The 22,708-nt window shown below is 42.4% G+C and overlaps 1 protein-coding gene across 13 annotated transcripts in view; it reads left to right on the forward strand.

The window, feature by feature from the left end:
* Positions 1-22,708, forward strand: part of LOC106561659 (CUGBP Elav-like family member 2) — a 55,759-nt gene that overhangs the window by 8,270 nt on the left and 24,781 nt on the right. For all 13 annotated transcript variants that reach the window (XM_082957423.1, XM_014125817.3, XM_014125819.3 and 10 more), the window contains exon 2: positions 16,598-16,788. In XM_082957423.1, the coding sequence (XP_082813549.1) occupies positions 16,598-16,788 (191 nt within the window). The remainder of the gene's footprint in view (positions 1-16,597; positions 16,789-22,708) is intronic.

Consider the following 22,708-nt stretch of genomic DNA (forward strand, 5'->3'; position numbering starts at 1 on the left):
CTATGAAAAGTATACATAAACTCTCTTGGTAAATAGTATGGTCTACAGCTTGTCATGAGGTATTAAACTCAGGCGAGTAGAACCTTGAGCCTTGCTTTAATATTAGAGCTCGAGCACCAGTTGTTAACAGAGACACACTCCTGCCCCCTTGATGCTGTCATACGGTCTTGAAGATGCATAAGAAACAGCTATATGTATATTGTCCTTGTTCAGCCACGACTCAGGAACATAGGATATTCCATTTCTTCAGGTCCCGTTGATAGAATAGTCTCAGAGGGTAGAGGCAGATTTATTTTCCAATGTAGTTTCGTCAGGGTGCCCGCACGTTGGCATCTTACGCAGAGTCTCTGGTATTGGGGCCTTGTCCGGGGTGAGCAGTACATCCTGCGCCGCCGAAACGTTGAAGTAGAATCTTCATCCAAATCCAGGTTAGTGGTTTCTGTTTTGATGTTTAGAAGATTTATTCAGTCATAGGAAACGATGGTGGAAACATTATGCACAAGTTTATCGACACAAATAAAAACACAAAATTGCGGAATTGGCCAGGAGCCCGTAAAACAACAGCTATCCATTGCAGCGCCATCCTGTACCAAAAACGCCAAAGGAACCTGTCTATATGACTATTGCGGTTCTGGGGGGGGGGGGGGGCAGTACCCCTGTGACAACAATTTTGGACCCCCTTGTGGCCCCCCTAAATGTGGAGTATGAAATCATTTTTGCATAACTCATTTTTGCTATAGTTCTTTTTTTTTTTTTTACATCCGTTATTAGACAGTTGCAACGATGATGATTATGAACATGGTCTTTTGCCTGCTAATGCCTGCAATGCAGTGAAGAAAACGATATGACAACAATAACGTCTAATGTAACTGGCCCCTCTAACAGTACAACTGGCCCCAGCTTGGCCCCCCCCAGTTGAAATAGTCTAGAACCGCCACTGCCACCCGGACAAGAGGAACACCTATGTGAGAATGCTGCAACTGGATCCTGGACTTCCTGACGTGCTGCCCCTTGGTGGTGAGGGAAGTCAACAACACATCTGCCATGCTGACCCTCGACACGGGGGCCCCTCAAGGGTGCGTGGTTAGTCCCCTCGAGTGCTTCCTGGTCACTCAGGACTGTGTGGTTGCGGCCGACTCCCAACATTACGTTTTCTGACGACATGACGTTGGTAGGCCTGATCACCTATGATAATGAGACAGCTTATAGGGAGGGAGTCAGAGACCTGGCAATGTGGTGCCTGGACAACCTCTCCCTCAACTTCAGCAAGACAAAAAGGAGCTGATCGTGGACTACAGGAAACGGAGGGCTGAGCATGCCCCCATTCACATCAACAGGGCTGTGGTGGATTGGGTCAAGGCTCTTGACCACATCACTATGGTTCTATTATGATCTAGACACACCAAGACAGTCGGGAAGAGGATATGATAATGCCGCTTTCTCCTCCTAGAGGCAGTAAAGATTTGACAAGGGCCCTCAGATCCTCACGTTTTTACAGCTACACCATTTGTGAGGGCAACTTGACTGACCGCTTCACTGCTTGGAATCGCAACTGCTTGGCATCTGACAGCAAGGCGCTACAGAGGCCCAGTCCATCGCTGAGGCCAAGCTCCCAGCTATCCAGGACGTCTATACCAAGGCGGTGTCAGAGGAAGGCCGTAATATTTGTATTTCTTAATTCCTTTACTTTAGACATGTCTATTGCTAGATATTACTGTACTGTTGGAGCTAGAAACACAAGCATTTCGCTGCACCCGCAATAACTTCTGCTAAACGTGTATGTGACAAATCAAATTTCATTTGATGTAGGGCTCACTCCATTTAGTCGACTCACCGATTTTGTTGGGTCAATGTTTTGACGCCTGTCTCAGTGGCCTAATCCATTGTGAATGCCGCTTGGATGGCACAACAGCATCACCAGTAGTACATTTACCGTTAATTCCCATAATTTTGAATCTAGAATATGTTTGTTTACTGTAATTTCTGTTAATGCATTCATATTATTTCTCTTTTGCAGTTTTCGTTGTCTTAGTGGACACTTTGTTTGCGGAGCGCACAACCTAGGCTACACTTGTTCTATTTACGAGTTGTCAATTTATTGTGTTTGGAGCGTTCCTGTCAATGTTGAGTAAGGATGTTGGCCTGATTATGCATAGAAGTGGGCCAGCTAGGCTAGCTGGCCTGCATGCAAATGTGGCTTATAAATGTGCCCATTTGGGGATCTGATTACTATTTCTGATTGTCTTTAACTCACCACCACTAATAAGCTGTGTAGCTTCTCAAACGAAATGTTTTCTTCACCTGAAATGGCAAGTAAATCAAGTCTGTTTTTACGTCCTTTGAAAATACTTCCTCAATGTAGCCTATTTGAAAAAAATCATTGCAGCCCTCTCCTTTTCGATAACTTTTTTTATATTTTCTTCACGCTGAGTGGTTATGTGCTGATCCAGTTGAAACTTCCCAAAGTAGGCCTAGGGGGAAACATTTTTATTTATATAATGTTGCAAGTTTGTTAGTGCAAGCTTCTGGCTGGATGAAGTTGATTGTTGATACAATGTTTCAAGTTCCTTGCAGACAAGCCATGAGAAGGCAATGTGATGATTTTTTTTATCAGGATATTTTCCAGCTGCAGTGTTTTATTTTTAACCAACTGGCACGCAGGTTGGTTAAAAACGGTGACACAAATTGGCACTGCAAATGGAAAGGGTTGCGGACCCCTGGTGTATCCTATTACCGGCAACTTCGTGAGCGTAATGGCAGAATCTGCGAAAGCCAGCAGCAGTGGGAGGAGATTCAGGAACAGGTTTTTTTCCCTGCTGGATAGGCTATCTTGATCTCTAGCTCCCTCTTGAGTTGTTTGTCTTAATTATTTAATCGGTGTGCTTAGAGTCAGACAAGCCCAGTAGCCTACATATGGTTGATTTCTTTAAAACATAGGCTGTGTCCTAATAATGGAGAAATACACACTGTAAAATTTCTACCTGTAGATTGGTCAAAAGAACACACGACTCTTGGTCAACAAAGATTTGTTTTCTTCCGGGGACTGCCCTAGGTTCCAGCCAACAGACTGTTCTCTCTGTTACCACACGGCAAGCAGTACCTATTAAACAAGTCTGGAACCAACATAACCTGAACAGCTTCTTATGGCAACTGCTTGGCATCCAACAAAAATATAAACTTAACAATTTCAAAGATATTACTGAGGAACAGTTCATATAAGGAAATCGGTCAATTTGAAATTAATTGAGCCATAATCTATGGATTTCACAACTGGGCAGGGTTACAGCCATGGGTGAGCCTGGGAGGGCGTAGGCCCAGCCACTGGGGTCCAGGCCCAGCCAATCAGAATGTGTTTTTCTCCACCAAAGGGTATTTTTACAGAGAAATACTCCTCAGCACTCCCCCTCCCCTCAGACAATCCTGCATGTGAAGAAGCCGGATGTAGATGTCCTGGGCTGGCGTGGTCACATGGTCTGCGGTTGTGAGGCCAGTTGGAGTCTAAAACGACATAGGCGGCTTATGATTGAGAAATTAACATAAAATTCTCCAGCAACAGCTCTGGTGAATATCCCTTAAGTCAAAATGCCAATTGCACACTCCCGCAACATTGGTGGCATTGTGTTGTGACAACTGCACATTTTAGTGGCCTTTTATTGGCCCCTGCACAAGGTGCACCTGTGTAATGACCATGCTATTTAATCAGCTTCTTGATATGCCACACCTGTCAGGTGGATGGATTATCTTGGCAAAGGAGAATTGCTCACTGACAGATTTGTTAACAGAATTTGAGAGAAATAAGCTTTTTGTGTGTATGAAAAATGTATTTTATTTCAGTTCATGAAACATGGTCCCAACAATTTACATGTTGCATTTATATTTTTGTCGGGTGTAGTTTGGTTATCTATCTGCATTTACCCTTTTTTTGCAGTAACTGTTTTGACTTGTCACTTGTTTATCTATCCTGCTGCCTTTTTAGTCAATTACCTCGTACCCCTGCACATCTACTCGGTACTGGTACCCTGCTTACAGTACCAGTCAAGTTTGGACACCTACTAATTCAAGGGTTTTTCTTTCTTTACTATTTCCTACATTGTGGAATAATGGTGAAGACATAAACTATGAAATGGCACATGGAATCATGTAGTAACCAAAAATGTGTTGAACAAAATATATTTCAGATTCTTCAAAGTAGCAACCCTTTGCCTTGATGACAGCTTTGCACACTCTTGGCATTCTCTCAATCAGCTTCATGAGGTAGTCACCTGGAATGCATTTAAATTAATTTGTGGAAAGTCTTTTCTTTCTTTAATGCGTTTGAGCCGATCAGTTATGTTGTAAAAGATAGGGGTGGTATACAGAAGAGAGCCCTATTTGGTAAAAGACCAAGTTAATTTTATGGCAAGAACAGCTCAAGTAAGCAAAGAGCAACGATAGTCCTTTCCTGTAGTGCTCATGAGAGCCAGTTTCATCATAGCGCTTGATGGTTTTTGCGACTGCACTTGAAGAAACTTTCAAAGTTCTTGACATTTTCCGTATTGACTGACCTTCATGTCTTAAAGTAATGATGGACTGTCGTTTCTCTTTGCTTACTTGAGCTGTTCTTGGTATTTAACCAAATGGGGCCATCTTCTGTATACCACCCCCACCTTTTCACAACACAACTGATTGGCTCAAACACATTACAAAAGAAAGAAATCCACAAATTAACTTTTTAACAAGGCACACCTGTTAATCGACATGCATTCCAGGTAGAGATCGACCGATTAATCGGCATGGCCGATTTTATTTAGGGACGATTTCAAGTTTTCATAACAAATCGGTAATTAGCATTTTTGGATGCCGATTTACATTGCATTCCACGAGGAAACTGCTTGGCAGGCTGTGACCACCTGTTACGCGTGCAGCAAGGAGCCAAGGTAAGTTGCTAGCTAGCATTAAACTTATCTTATAAAAAAACAAAAAAACAATCTTCACATAGTCACTAGTTAACTACACATGGTTGATTTAATATTACTAGGTTAACTAGCTTGTCCTGCGTTGCATATAATCAATGCGGTGCCTGTTAATTTATCATCGAATTACAGCCAACTTTGCCAAAACGGGTGATGTTTATTAATTTAAAAAAAGCACATTCACGAAAAAAAGCACAATCGTTGTACGAATGTACCTAACCATAAACAAACAATGCCCTTCTCAAAATCAATACACAATGCATATATTTTTTAACCTGCATATTTAGTTAAAAGAAATTCACGCTTAGAAGGCAATATTATTTAAGGAAATTGTGTCAGTTCTCTTGTGTTCATTGCACACGGAGTCAGGGTATATGCAACAGTTTGGGCCGCCTGGCTCGTTGCGAACTAATTTGCCCGAATTTTACATAATTATGACAAAATTGAAGGTTGTGCAATGTAGCAGCAATATTTAGACTTAGGGTTGCCACCCGTTCGATTAAAATACAGAACAGTTCTGTATTTTGCTGAAAGAAGAAATGTTTTGTTTTTGAGATGATAGTTTCCGGATTTGACCATATTAATGGCCAAAGGCTTCAAGCCTTTCTGTGTTTTATTATATTATAATTAAGTCTATGATTTGATAGAGCAGTCGGACTGAGTGGTGGTAGGCAGCAGCAGGCTCATAAGCATTCATTCAAACTTTACTGCTTTGCCAGCAGCTCTTAGCAATGTTTGAATCACAGCACTGTTTATGACTTCAAGCCTATCAACTCCAGAGATTAGGCTGGCAATACTAAAGTGCCTATAAGAACATCCAATAGTCAAAGGTATATGAAATACAAATGGTATAGAGATAGTTGCCAGGTCATAATTCCTATAATAACTACAACCTAATACTTCTTAACTGGGAGTATTGAACCACCAGCTTTCTCATGTTCTGAGCAAGTAATTTAAACGTTAGCTTTTTTACATGGCACATATTGCGCTTTTACTTTCTTCTCCAACACTGCTTTTGCATTATTTCAACCAAATTGAGCATGTTTCATTATTTATTTGAGACGAAATAGATTTTATTTAGGTATTAAGTTAAATAAGTGTTCATTCATTATTGTAATAGTCATTATTCCAAACTTTATATAATCGGTATCTGTTTTTTTTGGTCCTCTAATCAGTATCGCCGTTGAAAAATCATAATTAGTCGACCTCTAATTCCAGGTGACTACCTCATGAAGCTGGTTGACAGAATGCTAAGTGTGTGCAAAGCTGTCAAGGCAAAGGGTGGTCACTCTGAAGAATCTCAAATATAACATGTATTTTGATTTGTTTAACAGTTTTACTATATGATTCTGTTATTTTATAGTTTTGATGTCTTCACTATTACTGTACAACTTAAAAATAATGAAACCCTTGAGTGAGTAGGTGGCAACTTTTGACTGGTACTGTAAATAGCCACATTATCTTTACTCGTTGTATATATTACTTTATTTCCCCATTTTCTTTCCCTCTCCATTGTTGGGAAGGGCCCGTATGTAAGCATTTTACTCTTAGTCTACACCTGTTTACAAAGCATGTGACTAATAAAATTTGAGCTGGCTGTCTGATCTCAAAGTGTGGCCTCTTGGCACAGAGTCCTGGGGCTGACGGTGGTGACCAGCTGTTCTCATGGTGTGTGTGTTCAAGAGGGAGAAAGGGAGCCGTGCAGACAGATGTTGCCGGCTGAGAGGGCTCCATTCTGGCTTGTCACCTGTTGTGCTGGTGTGATGTTGGATATGCACCCTGTATCGAGGTTAAATAAAAAATAAAAAAATAAAAAGTTGTCTGCTCTGGTCCAAAACCAGTTTGGCTGAAGATGTAGACTTAGATCAAACTGTGTATGCTGTGGCCTATATCGACTTTAAACCGTTCTCCTGAGTCTTGTATGCTTCATTTGTAATTTTGGGCAGGAAAAATATTGCGTTAGTGGTGTCGTCCCGGACCTAGCTGGTGCTCTATAGAGCACGGGGACAGGAAATAGAGCCTACTTTCACATTACATGCTCAGTGTTAGATTTGTATAGTCGGCTCTGTATAGTCCCGTACTGTTTGAGGCATTTGTGTTGGATAGGTTTCGGGAACCAGGGGAGTGTGTAGGCAGGTTGACCTCTCCCTCTTGGACAGTGGCCTAAGTGGAGCAGAAAGCTTCTAGCTAGCTGGTGACTGACAGTTCCAAGAAGCGCTGGAAGGAGCGCATAACTGTTAAGGATGCATGGTATATCGGTGAACATATCGGAGTCGGACGATATTAACTAAAAATGCCAACGGTATCGGCCCGGTGTCTAGTTTAACGCTGACGTTAACCCGATGTCAAAGCTACCGTGCATACCTATATAACGTAGGTACAGGACGTAATAACGCCAAACAAAATTTTGCGCTACACGTGCCACGCAGCATTCCTAACCTAGCCCACAATGTCTGCTGTGTGGATCGAGCAGTCAACAAGTCGGGCAGTCATTTGAAAGAGTTGTCTCGCTGAAATGATCTTAAAGGTGAAATCTATTAAAGCAAAAATAATAGAATTCGTTGCCCTTGACAATCAACCGTTCTCCGTCGTGGGTGTTGTTGGCTTTCGCCGACTGGCCGAGCACCGGTACACACTACCAAGTGTGCTATTTTTCAGATATTGCCCTACCGGAGTTGCACAGTAATATCGTCACTGCTATTAGCTTCACGACATACAGTGAGGGGAAACAAGTATTTGATCCCCTGCTGATTTTGTACGTTTGCCCACTGACAAAGAAATGATCCGTCTAATTTTAATGGTAGGTTTATTTGAACAGTGAGAGACAGAATAACAACAAAAAAATCCAGAAAAACGCATGTTAAAAATTGATTTGCATTTTAATGAGGGAAATAAGTATTTGACCCCCTCTCAATCAGAAAGATTTCTGGCTCCCGGGTGTCTTTTATACAGGTAACGAGCTGAGATTAGGAGCACACTCTTAAAGGGAGTGCTCTTAATCTCGGCTTGTTACCTGTATAAAACACACCTGTCCACAGAAGCAATCAATCAGATTCCAAACTCTCCACCATGGCCAAGACCAAAGAGCTCTCCGAGGATGTCAGGGACAAGATTGTAGACCTACACAAGGCTGGAATGGGCTACAAGACCATCGCCAAGCAGCTTGGTGAGAAGGTGACAACAGTTGGTGCGATTATTCGCAAATGAAAGAAACACAAAATAACTGTCAATCTCCCTCGGCCTGAGGCTCCATGCAAGATCGCACCTTGTGGAGTTGCAATGATCATGAACGGTGAGGAATCAGCCCAGAACTACACGGGAGGATCTTGTCAATGATCTCAAGGCAGCTGGGAGCATAGTCACCAAGAAAACAATTGGTAACACACTATGCCGTGAAGGACTGAAATCCTGCAACTCCCGCAAGGTCCCCCTGCTCAAGAAAGCACATATACATGCCCATCTGAAGTTTGCCAATGTCCTCTGAATCATTCAGATGTTCAACTGGGTGAAAATGTTGTGGTCAGATGAGACCAAAATGGAGCTCCTTGGCATCAACTCAACTCGCCATGTTTGGAGGAGGAGGAATGCTGCCTATGACCCCAAGAACACCATCCCCACCTTCAAACATTATGCTTTGGGGGTGTTTTTCTGCTAAGGGGACAGGACAACATCACTGCATCAAAGGGATGGTGGACGGGGCCATGTACCGTCAAATCTTGGGTAAGAACCTCCTTCCCTCAGCTAGGGCATTGAAATGGGTCGTGGATGGGTATTCCAGCATGACAATGACCCAAAACACACGGCCAAGGCAACAAAGGAGTGGCTCAAGGAGAAGCACATTAAAGGAATCTCTCAGGTTTTGACCTGCCATTTGAGTTCTGTTATACTCACAGACACCATTCAAACAGTTTTAGAAACTTTGGAGTGTTTTCTATCCAAAGCCAATAATTATATGCATATTCTAGTTACTGGACAGGAGTAGTAACCAGATTAAATCGGCTACGTTTTTTTTATCCAGCTGTGAAAATACTGCCCCCTAGCCATAACAGGTTAACAGCTACACTAGTATCTTATTTAATTATTATTTATATTGAGTGCTTTTCTAAGCAGCAGACTAGGAACCCCTGGGTCTACCTTCAGTGTATTTGGGTCTCCAATATGCTGCTAGTTTTTCCCCTGAGGAACCCATCACTACTAGCCTGGATCCCATAATTCAGTTTGGATCTAGGCTCTGACCCCGCTGTTGCTGCTCCTGCCAACAAGCTTCTCTTCGCCTGATGCATAATTTTTCATACTAGCACAGCTGGATGAGGTGTGACCAGACCACAGTTGATTTGGATCATCCTCAGCCAGGTTCCTATTACATTCTAGAGCATTCACTCACACCTGCTTTACTCTGAATCGTTATTCTGGAGACATTTTGATTGTCCTTTTTTTTTTTTACATTTATTTTTTTATTCATGCATCCATTCACACCCTGACTCGCCTCCTAATTTGCATCCCCTTGGCCTTAATCACAGTCACCTGGGGACACTCACTTATTCATTTCAATCCATAACTACGGTCACCGGGGACTCTCCATGAGATTAGAAGCTAATGGGGTAGGTCTTGTTGTCAGGCCCTGGCTGCTTGTTGTTTAACATGGGGCTCTAGTCACAGCCTGTTAACATGGGGCTCTAGTCACAGCCTGATTGGACACATCTGTCTTCATCAGGGGAAATGCAACAATGAAAATGAGGCCATATTGAGGCAGAATTGGAGTTAATGCTGTGATGAAAACGTCTTTAATGGGGCCCTCATCAGAGCACCGATGTACTGATTTTATAGACCAGGACAACAGTCCTTTCAGCAGTCTGTAGCACCTTGTATGGAATTCAGATGAGATATCAGACTGAAGAATGTGTGTTGCGCCTTGCTGTAGTGACTCAAGGTGCAGGCTGCCCTTCCTGTGTGTCGTCATTTAATGTAATCGTTGTGGTTTACAGCCTTGTAGTGCTGGGGCTAGCGCGCACACACACACACACACACACACACACACCAGAAACCAACTGCTGCTATTTCTGTGTTGCTTGTTGTCATGTGCCTTGCTGGAGTGAGAGGTGGTGCATCACGCTCTGCCTGTGTGATCTAACCGTTGTGAGGCGACATAGCCCTGTGACCTTAACCTAAGGCCGTCTCCTACTGCCAAGGGACTCCGGAGGGAAGGGAGCATCAGTTATAACCCAACGAGGGAGAGCCTCTTGTTCACATGGCTATTTACAAACTCCCTTTACCACAACTATGGATTGAACCAAAACATGAAGCAACGCTGCATGATATCACAGGGTGTGGATGGGCCTATGAATTTTAAAACATAATAATAATAATTTTTTTAGGTAGAGTCGAGTGATCAAACAATCCCAGCCAAGGAAAAGCCTTAGAATACAAGCCTAAGTTAAACTGGTTGGTGTTAATGCTCCATTAGTTTAGGATTCATACAGAACCCAACGACACCAGGTGACACATTTTGAGAAGATGGTTGACATGTAGTCTAGAGTATATAGCCTTATATTGGCGACTGGTGCTGCCTCCATGACAGTCTCGCTATAATGGGAGCTTCTAGGAAAGATGCAGCAGCAGTGTAGCTGACATGCTTCTGCGGTCAGACCACAGCGAACGGCCAGGTCAGGCATATGGTCCCGGTAAATCATGTTATTTTATGGGAAGAGCAACAGCAGGTATGCTAATTTCAGACTTGTGCCTTGGAGTCCTCTGGAGCCCAGGCGTCAGCTGCTCCCGGGTGTCTTTGGGACAGGTCACCTGCCACATCATAGGGCCGCCTGGCCTCAGTCTTTCCATGGTCTGGGTCGTAATCATTGGGGTACAACATATGTAGCAAAACGCTTTGCAACTTAAAAGGGCACATGTGTTTTCTTCTTATTGGATACTTTGGAGACTTCTGTTTTAAAATGGAATATCCCCTTCTCTTTCCCCCTTTACTTGGAGAGTGCCCTCAAGTGACTAATCATTAAGTTTCCTCAAGGAATTATTTTTGTTGACGTTTTAATTGGACAGTAAAACAATCAGAATGGGGACGGCCCCATGTTTTTAAAGATCACTTAGCATTTACAGTGCCTTAAGTATTCATACATCTTGATTTATTTCACGTTTTGTTAGACTGATTTCAAAATGGATCAAATATTTTTTTTCTCACCCATCTACACACAATACCCCATAATGATAAAGTGTAAACTTGTTTTTAGACATTTTAGCAAATATATTAAATGCAGATCTAATTTACATAAGCATTCACAACTCTCTGCTATGACACTCCAAATTGAGCTCAGATGCATCCAATTTCCTTTTGATTGTCCTTGATGTCAATACAATTTGATTGATGTCCACCTGTGGCCAATTCAATAGTTTGAACATGATTTAGAAACATACCTGTCTATATAAAAGGTCCCCACAGTTGACAGTGCATGTCAAAGCAGAAACTATACCATAAGGCAAATACAGGCAAATCCTTGATGAGAACCTGCTGCAGAGTGCCAACGACCTTAGAATGAGGGTGAAGATTTACATTGCAGCAGGACAATGACCCCCCCCAGAATACAGTCAAAGCAACCTGGGAATGGCTAAAGAAGAAGAATGTGGAAGTCCCTTTGAGTGACCCAGCCAAAGCCCAGACTTGAATCCCATTGGAAATCTGTGGATAGACTTGAAGATTGCTATTCACCACTCCCAATCGAGCTTAACAGCGCTGGAGAAAATCTGCAAGGAAGAATAGGAGAATCCCCAAATCCAGATGTGCAAAACTGATACACACCCAAGACGACTCAAAGATGTAATCGCCGCCAAATGTGCTTCTATAAAGTATTAACTCGCGTGTGAGTGCTTATTTAAATGAGTTCTGTTTTTCCTTTTCAACACGTTGTGGAAGAAAATTCTAAACATGTAATTTATGAGATGTGTGTGTAGATGGGTGAGATGTTGAACTTTTTATTATTGAAAAAACAAATATAGTGTAGTTTTTATTTGTATAAATATTTTGACTCTTTGGCCATATCATCCAGCTCTAATTCACACCACATGCATAGTTATCAAGATAATCATATGTGACAGGCAGCTGTGTCTGTATCGAGTGGCGCAGCGGTTTAAGGCACTGCATCTCAGTGCTAGAGGCGTCATTACAGACCCTGGTTCGATCCCGGGCTGTATCACAACCGGCCATGATCGGGAGTTCTATAGGGCGGCGCACAATTGCCCCCGCGTCGTCTGGGTTAGGGGAGGGTTTGGCCAGGCTGTCAATGTAAATAAGAATTTGTTCTTAACTGATTTGCCTAGTTAAATAAAAAATCTTGATTGTACATGTAGGAGAATGAAGGCGCTCAGCAAAATGGTGCTGTGTTGGGACCTCACTCTGGTGCAGGTTTCCTTCAAGGATCTTTCTGTACTTTGCTCCGTTCATCTTTCCCTCGATCCTTACTAGTGTCCCATTTCCTGCTGCTGAAAAACATCCCCACAGCATGATGCTGCCAACACCACGCTTCACCTTAGGGATGGTGCCAGGTTTCCTCCAGACGTGATGTTTGGCATTCAGGTCATAGTTCTATCTTGTTTTCATCAGATCAGAGAATGTTGTTTCTCATGGTCAGTCCTTTAGGTGCCTTTTGGAAAACTCCAAGTGGGCTGTCATGTGCCTTTTTTACTGAGGAGTGGCTTCTGTCTGACCACTACCATAAAGGCCTGATTGGTAGAGTGCTGCAGAGATGGGAGAACCTTCCAGAAGGCCAACCATCTCCACAGAGGAACTCTGGAGCTCTGTCAGTGACCATCGGGTTCTTGGTCACCTCCCTGACCAAGGCCCTTCTCCCCCGATTGCTGAGTTTGGCCGGGCGGCCAGCTCTAGGAAGAGTCTTGGTGGTTCCAAACTTCTTCCATTTAAGAATGATGGAGGCCACTGTGTTCTTGGGGACCTTCAATGCAGCAGACATTTTTTTGGTGCCCTTCCCCAGACCTGTGCCTTGACATGATCCTGTTTCGGAGCACTACGGACAAATTCTTCAACCTCGTCTTGGTTTTTGCTCTGACATGCACTGTATACTGTGGAAACTTTTATATAGACGGGTGTGTGTGCGCCTTTCTGAATCATGTCCAATCAATTGAATTTACCACAGGTGGACTCCCAAGTTGTAAAAACCTTGCAAGGATGACCAATGGAAACAGGATGCGCCAATTTCAAGTTTCATAGAGGGTCTGAAATACAGTACCAGTCAAAAGTTTGGACACCTACTCATTAAATGGTTTTTCTTTTATTTTTACTTTATTTAAAAAATAAAATAAAAAGTACACTGTAGAATAATGAAGACAAACTATGAAATAACACATATGGGATCATGTAGTAACCAAAAAAACGTGTTCAAAGTAGCCACCCTTTTCCTTGACAGCTTTGCACGCTCTTGGCATTCTCTTAACCATCTTCACCTGGAATGCTTTTCCAACAGTCTTGAAGGAGTTCCCACATATGCTGAGCACTTGTTGGCTGCTTTTCCTTCACTCGGTCCAACTCAACCATCTCAGTTGGGGCGGCAGGTAGCCTAGTGCGTTGGACAAGTAACGAAAGGTTGCTAGATCGAATCCCCGAGCTGACAAGGTAAAAACGTCGTTATGCCCCTGAACAAGGCAGTTAGCCCACTGTTCCTAGGCGGTCATTGTAAATAATAATTTGTTCTTAACTGACTTGCCTAGTTAAATAAATTGGTTTGAGGTCGGGTTACTACATGATTCCATATGTTATTTAATAGTTTTGATATCTTCACCATTAATCTACAATGTAGAAAATTGTAAAAATAAAGAAACCCTGGACACGACTTTGGACTGTTACTGTATGTAAATAAGATGTATATCATTAATGTATATAAAAAAAAATGTCTAAACCTGTTTTTGCTTTGTCATTATGGGGTATTGTGTGTAGATTGCTGAGAAGAGTTTTTTGTCCATTTTATAATAAGGCTGTAATGTTTCAAAATGTGGAAAAGGTCAAGGGGTCTGAGTACTTTCCGACTGCACTGTACATATGTACGAGTTCAGAAGGCAAGTCACTCAGCAAAATGGCGTCAGGCTGTCTGGTTACTAGATAATGGTGTCTCACGACACAATGCCCGCTGCTTCAGTTAGACGTAGCGTTAAGTGGGAGGATTACAAAGCGTCCTTCTGACTCACTAAAGGCCCATTGTTATCGTGGAGGGTATCTGTGAAGTGTCCTCTCCAGCATCTGAACAATATAAGCTTGTTTCCCCTGCTGCTGTGCTGGGGATGGCATAGAAAAATTATTTGTAGAATGGAACCTGCTATCACGGTAGGTTGACTTGGAATAGGGGATGTCCATTCTAAGAATTCTATGTCTATGGAACGCTGGTAGGTTACTCCCTGTTCCATTGCCAACCAAACCAATACCCGAGGAGTGACATGGTGATGGTTTACAGGCAACAATCCTCTGCTTACTGAACTGTTTTTAGAGGATAAAACATTATGTAACGAAAATACAAAAGGAGTTTTTTTGTCTTTTTTTGGAGAAGTTCAGTCCTTCCTGTGTTTTCGGCCTGCTATCTTTCAATTTGTGCTGACTGACCCTACTGTGCTAGGGCCTTCCTGCTGAGAGGATTCTGTGTAGCTAGCTGTCAGGGTGGGTGGCGGGGGTAGTGAAGTCGCCCCATGGCTTTGTGTGGACTGTAAAGCGTCTTATGCTTCCAATTTCAGTCGTGTGTGTGTGTGTGTGTGTGTGTGTGTGTGTGTGTGTGTGTGTGTGTGTGTGTGTGTGTGTGTGTGTGTGTGTGTGTGTGTGTGTGTGTGTGTGTGTGTGTGAAATGTGTATATATATTTTTTGTAGCGGTGAATAGCTGCTTGGATGAATTGACTCCAGTAGGCTGGTTTGTGCCTCTATTTTTCCACCCTAAAATATGTGTGATTACTTAACAAGTATTGGATTTGGGTGTTTTCTAAGAGTTGGATTTCCAAAGGAAGAATCGCTAAGGGACTTGTCAGTAAGCATGTCGTTTAGGTCGTCCCTTGGTGTGTCGGCCGAGCGTTTGGGCTCTGTGTGTGTAAGAGATGGATGGCTCGTGTCCAAAGGTCTGTATACTTACCCTTTATCATTTAAATTTAGCCTAGTCACCTTAACCCTGTTTGTTTTCCTCAGGCCCTCTGCTTACTATCCCATTAGAATTAATTGGTGTGTCTCGCCAGCTTGCTATCCACCAGGAGTCCCTCTGCTCATCATCTGGCTGTGTGTACACCACACACACACACTTGTGTTCCTCAAGCTCATGTGTGCTCTGCTGTGAGTGAATTATAACTTCTCGTTGGCATTACCTGTACCTAGGAGACTGTAGGGCAGGGATCAACTCGATTCAGCCACGGGCCGATCATTTTTTAAATTTTTCATTGTTTTTCTGAAATGGATGTTTGGTGGCAAGGGGGGCTTAATTAAAAAAAATTGTAGGCTGCAAGAAGCCCAAAAAGACAAAACGGTCATTTCAAATCTAGCATGCGTCAGATTTCTTTTAATTAAAATCACTTCGAGTTGATTTCCAGTTTTTATTTTTAGCCGCGGGCCACCAGTTGGGGAACCCCGCTGTAGGGCCATAATCACAACGAACTCCCCTCCCTCCCAGCTAAATGTAGGACCAGAGTCCAGCCTGGCTGAGTCAGGAAGGCTATGGTCAGAGATTGAGATGCAGCCTAGCTCAGTGGAGGCATGTCCTCAGAGAGGCTTCTGCTGTGTTGTAGTGAACTGTTTGATACTGGTACGCTCACGACGTGGTCTCTAAGTCCTAGTGGGGGTCTGTGAGGTATGCTCCTGTGCTGTGTAGAGTACTAAGCTTAATCAGTCCAAGTCTAGCCTTAACTTAATCACCCTGAGAATGCTGATCTCCTCTCAGGGCCCGTCGAGCTGCCTTGTGTTGACGCTGACCCACCCTGAGAGAAGAGAGCAGGGGGGGGGGTGGTGTGGCTTGTGTTACCGTCTCGCTGAATTGTTTATAAAACAGTGCAAGTTGAAGTACTATTTCATTGGCTGGTAAAGGTAAATAAAACCGACTAGAAAGCTAAAGGTTAAAACAAGGATTAAAAGTACAAACTATTAGATCAATATTAAACACACACTCCCCACTTCATTCTTGTGACTAGCCGCTGCCTGTCAAATTAATACGCCTGACGACAAACACACGTTTAGCATACATTCAATGATTAAAGATGGGGGATTGTCCAGTCATTTTGGAGAGGATGTGTGATTATTTTCATCAGTGTCTGCTCTTTTTTTCTGTCAGCCAGACTTGTTAGTTACGTGTTCTAAAATGTATGTAAAAAAATAAACGTGGTACAGATGTGACAAATTATCGCTAGGGAGCAATTATTCTGGTAATACTGCAGCACGACTTAACTGCTTTAGTGCCAGGCAACTGTACCAGCCACACTGACTGGTGGACCCAAAAGTATATTTCAGGTTCTGACTGGTGGACCCAAAAGTATATTTCAGGTTCTGACTGGTGGACCCAAAAGTATATTTCAGGTTCTGACTGGTGGACCCAAAAGTATATTTCAGGTCCTGACTGGTGGACCCAGGTTCTGGTACAGTCTAATAATCCTTCACCTCTCCTCCACAGCAACGGCAGCAAGATGAACGGTTCCATTGAGAACCTGGAAACGCCTGACCATGACTCCATCAAGATGTTCGTTGGCCAGATACCTCGCTCCTGGACAGAAACCGAGCTCAAGGAGCTGTTTGAGCCCTACGGCGCCGTGCACCAGATCAACATCCTCCGAGACCGCACCGCCACACCCCCCCAGAGCAAAGGTAAGGGGGAGACGGGCACAGAGCGAACACACACTGCACCCAGACACACACACACACACACTGCACCCAGACACCCGCAGAGCAAAGGTAAGGGGGAGACGGGCACAGAGCGAACACACACTGCACCCAGACACACACACTGCACCCAGACACCCGCAGAGCAAATAATCAATTTAAAATGTCTCTAATGAAGCCCTTTCTATACCAGCATAAATACCTTTACTATAGCCCAGGCCCTAGAGGCCAAAGAGTACTGAAACACAGAAAGACAAGGTGCCAACACCATTCATTGTCAGTGTTGACGGCAAATACCTCAGAGCCAGGCGCTGCCAGCTGTTTGTGCAGACAGTTGTCTATTACTTAAAATACAACATTAGGTTCTAATCTATTATTAAGGGTTAAGTACCAACCCTCCTTACACCTGTGCATTATGGAAAACATATTATCTTTCCTCTGGTGAGATGGAGAGATTATTTTCCATTTAAGACGATCACCTTCTAAAAGAGTGCCTGAGTTGAGCGGTTTCATTTAGCCTCGCAATTAGACAAGACGGCGACGTGGAAGCCTGCAGTTATTTTTATTTTTTAAAAACATCTAAATTACATTACACCATTACATAATACCTAACAAAAACATAACACCTAACAATGCAGCACCTTTCAACCATATCAGTGGAATATTAAACGGCAAAAAATAATAATAATAATAATACATTAAAAATAAAACCCCCATTACACATCTGTTCTAACTTCAGCCCTAGCTTCTCACCTGCACGTCCGGTCGCTTATATATAATTCAGAAAGTGTTGGCATATCATACAAAAGTTTGCTATCATTGATTCATAAGATGCAGTCTCCGCCATGAGTTTAAGCCAATCTGTTTTCGGACAATCTGCTCTCTTCCAGTTATGTAGTACAAGTCTAGCCGCAGTAAGAAAACCCGCTGAGGCAAGACCAAACTCTACTTTTCTAATACGTGGTGGTTATAATGGATTAATCCCCTAATAAGCACAGCTGTGGGGACTTTGGGATAGACTGTGCCACCATTCTTCCAGTTTAAGAACCTCCTTCCAGAAAGCAAACACCATGGGACATCCCCATATAGCATGCAGAAAGGTACTTACTTCACCCTTGCATTTCCAGCATGAAGTATTTAGCAATAAACCCATTTTATCTGGGGTCCAGTAGTATCTGAACAATCTTGTGTAAATGTATCCCTGGTACACCACCCTACATTGGAAACAAATATTTTCCCATACATCATCAATGTCACAATTTAAGATCCATCTCCCAAATCAACCTTAAATTCTCAGTTCCCATGTTGTGCATGAGATTCTTTTTATAAAACACCGAAGCGGACTGTGATATTCCTTCAGGTCCTGATAGGACATAAGCACTATAACTCTGCAATGCTGGGTTGTATTAGAGTCTCAGTCTTAAATCATTTTCCACAGTCTGTGCCTGTATTTAGTTTTCATGCTAGTGAGGGCCGAGAATCCACTCTTGCATAGGTACGTGGTTGCAAAGTAGAGGTCGGCCGATTATGGTTTTAATACCGATTATTGGAAACCGATTAATCGGCCGGAATTTCTTTTTTTTTTTCCTTTAAATATTTTTGTATACATTTTTATATTTTTTATAAAACATTTTTATATATATATATATATAGTTTTAAATGTATTTGTAATAATGACAATTACAACAATACTAAATGAACACTTTTCTTTTACCTTAATATAATACATCAATAAAATCAATTTAGGCTCAAATAAATAATGAAACATGTTCAATTTGGTGTAAATAATGCAAAAACAAAGTGTTGGAGAAGAAAGTAAAAGGGCAATATGTGCCATGTAAAAAAGCTAACGTTTAAGTTCCTTGCTCAGAACATGAGAACATATGAAAGCTGGTGGTTCCTTTTAACATGAGTCTTCAATATTCCCAGCTAAGAACTTTTAGGTTGTAGTTATTATAGGACTATTTCTCTCTATACCATTTGTATTTCATATACCTTTGACTATTGGATGTTCTTATAGGCACTTTAGTATTGCCAGTGTAACAGTATAGCTTCTGTCCCTCTCCTCGCCCCTACCTGGGCTCGAACCATGAACACATCGACAACAGCCACCCTCGAAGCATCGTTACCCATCGCTCCACAAAAGCCACGGTCCCTTGCAGAGCAAGGGGAACAACTACTCCAAGTCTCAGAGCGAGTGACGTTTGAAACGCTATTAGCGCACACCCCGCTAACTAGCTAGCCATTTCACATCGGTTACACCAGCCTAATCTCGGGAGTTGATAGGCTTGAAGTCATAAACAGCTCAATGCTTGAAGCATTGCGACGAGCTGCTGGCAAACGCACAAGTTCTGTTTGAATGAATGCTTACGAGCCTGCTGCTGCCTACCATCGCTCAGTCAGACTGCTCTATCAAATCATTGACTTAATTATAACATAACACAAAGAAATACAAGCCTTTGGTCATTAATATGGTTGAATCCGGAAACTATCATTTTGAAAACAAAACGTTTATTCTTTCAGTGAAATACGGAACCGTTCCGTATTTTATCTAACGGGTGGCATCCCTAAGTCTAAATATTGCTGTTACCTCGCACAGCCTTCAATGTTATGTCATAATTATGTACAATTCTGGCAAATTGATGGTCTTTGTTAGGAATAAATGGACTTCACACAGTTCGCAACGAGCCAGGCGGCCCAAACTGCTGTATATACCCTGACTGCTTGCATGGAACGCAAGAGAAGTGACACAATTTCCCTAATTATAAGAAATTCATGTTAGCAGGCAACATTAACTAAATATGCAGGTTTAAAAATATATACTTGTGTATTGATTTTAAGGGAAGACTATCCCATATAGAACTCACTGTCCAATATAGCTATGCCCTTATTTCTGGTCCTCTGAGTTTTTCTTCAGGAATTCCAGCGCCTTGCGATAGACAGAGCTTCGATGTCTTTCACACATCCATGTAAAGCGTTAGCACAGCTAAGTAGGTGGGTGTGAAACGTACATCCAACTCATGAAGCCTCTTCCCTGTTGTGGAAAAATACCCCTTTTATCCGCCAGCTCCGTGGTCCTATCGGGAAAGGAGGATAGCTTGCAGCCCTTCCAAGTCACCCCGCTCTTCTCCTGATACATTCCCTTCGCAGCGATGATACACTATGCAGAAATCGGGATTTTTCAATTTCCGGGTTACAAAAATGAATAGTAAGCTTTAATTTCAGTTTGTGACCAAGCAAGTAGTGTAGACTATCAGTGTACCATCTAAACCGCTTTGAAAGGGCTTTTGCATAACCAAAAATACTGTATTTGAAGCTTGTGTATAAAACCGAAAGTAAAAGACTGCAAAAACTGGAACTTAAGAAGAGGAAGCATAAAAATATAACAGATCTACTGCTTCTTAGACTTGCTTTCAATGAGAATGACGGCTCTCACACATTTCTATGTGAATTTGGTCAGGTCGTCCCAAAAGTTACATATTGCAGCTTTTACGTGTAACTATTAGAAATCTGAGAATAATAATAATCTCCAGCTCAGGCCTCCAGCTATGCATTTGGTTTGCTAAGTGGCTAGAGTTCAAGATCATCATCTTGGTTACAGCAGAGACATTCAACCCCCTCCTGGATCAAGATCCCTTTGGCCTACATTATCATTTTTTATTTTTTTTAAATAGTAGCCCTTGTGTGCACATTCAGTAATACGGGGTGGCAGGTAGCCTAGTGGTTAGAGCGTCAGACCAGTAACCGAAAGGTTGCTAGATTGAAACCCTGAGCTGACAAGGTAAAAATCTGTCGTTCTGCCCCCTGAACAAGGCTGTTCCCCAGTAGGCCGTCATTGTAAATAAGAATTTGTTCTGAACCTCTCTAGGGGGTGTGGGACGCTACCGTCCCACCTGGCCAATATCCAGTGAAATTGCAGAGCGGCAAATTCAAAAACAGAAATACTCATAAAATTCATTAAACATACAAGTGTTATACATCGGTTTAAAGATTAACTTCTTGTTATTCCAACCACGGTGTCAGATTTCAAAAAGGCTTTACGGTGAAAGCAAACCATGCGATTATCTGAGATCAGCGCCCAGCAGACAAATCATTACAAACAGTAACCAGCCAAGTAGAGGAGTAACAAAAGTCAGAAATGATCTTCATATGGTTACACTCGCAAGCCTCCCAGTTACCCAATAAATGTTCGTTTTGTTCGATAAAGTCCCTCTTTATATCCAAAAATCTCAGATTTGTTAGCGCGTTTTGTTCAGTAATCCACTGTCTCAAACAACATCCGGTGAAACTGCAGAGCGTGAAACTTAACAAAACAGAAATTCTCATAATAAACATACATAAAAGATACAAATGTTATACACCAGCTTAAAGAAACTTCTTGTTATTCCAACCACGGTGTCAGATTTCAAAAAGGCTTTACGGCGAAAGCAAACCATGCGATTATCTGAGATCAGCGCCCAGCAGACAAATAATTACAAACAGTAACCAGCCAAGTAGAGGAGTAACAAAAGTCAGAAATAGCGATAAAATGAATCACTTACCTTTGATCTTCATATGGTTGCACTCCCAAGACTCCATGTTACACAATAAATGTTCGATAAAGTCCCTCTATATATTCAAAAACCTCAGTTTTGTTGGTGCGTTTTGTTCAGTAATCCATTGGAACAAAGCGCGGTCACAACAGACAGACGACAAATCAAAAAAGTACCATAGAAGTTCGTAGAAACATGTCAAACGATGTTTATAATCAATCCTCAGGTTGTTTTTGTCATAAATAATCGATCATATTTCAACCGGACAATAGCTTGGTCAATAGAAAAGGAAAATCAAGAAAGGCACGCTCCCGGTGATGCGCAGGACTCATGTCTGGAAATTTCCACTGTCCTCTCATTGAAAGTGGTGTTTCTCCCTCATTTTTCAGAGTAAAAGCCTGAAACAATGCCTAAAGACTGGCCACATGTAGTGGAAGCCATAGGGATTGTGAACTAGGTCATAAGTCTTTGTATGGTGGATAGGCTTTCAATGGAAAAGCGGGCATTTCAAAATAATAGCACTTCTTGGATGGATTTTCCTCAGGTTTTTGCCGGCCATATCAGTTCTGTTATACTCAGACATTATTTTAACAGTTTTGGAAACTTTAGTGTTTTCTATCCAAATCTACCAATTATATGCATATCCTAGCTTCTGGACCTGAGTAGCAGGCAGTTTACTTTGGGCACGCTTTTCATCCAACATTCTGAATGCTGCCCCCCTACCCTAGTGAGGTTAACTGACTTGCCTAGTTAAATAAATAAAAATGCTACAAACGGTTTGATAATCTGCATAACGCCCAATCCTAGTGTGTGCCACTGAAAGTTACCCAGCCTCCAGTTGAACGTGAGAACACAGCGACAGATCCTCTGCTATCTATGGTCTGTGAAATTTATGGCCAGATGTCTCAATCCTGAGGGATTCAAAGCCCTAATCTACCAACCAGTGGTTTTTATGTGGCTTGTTGAACCTTCTTTGGTGATGGGATTTCGTCTGGGATTTCGTCTGGGGAGTGGGCTATCTGGAGGTGCCAGTGCCTCAGAGCCGGGGGAGGGGGGGGGGGCAAGGGACAGAGACGTAAGGCTAGGCCTAATCTCACAGTTGCAGTCTGGCATTTGCTCAGGTATCTTGTTCCCAAGTTAGTTCCCACTTCTCTGAGCTATAGTAATATAGTCTACTGCACTGTTCTAAGCAAGCTCTACCTAAAATTGAACTACTCTCTCCATTCTGTTATTAAATGTACATCATGATTAGGCTTCAGTATTAACGTCTAGATGGATGGATACCCGGGCATCTGTGTACTTAATGGTCAGACCAATGTCTGCTAGGTAGTGCTGAATATAGAGCACATTGTGTGTCTTGGTGTGAGAGGCTG

This window comes from Salmo salar, chromosome 10 (assembly GCF_965601325.2).
Source record: "Salmo salar chromosome 10, fSalSal1, whole genome shotgun sequence".
In the NCBI taxonomy this organism is placed as follows: domain Eukaryota; kingdom Metazoa; phylum Chordata; class Actinopteri; order Salmoniformes; family Salmonidae; genus Salmo; species Salmo salar.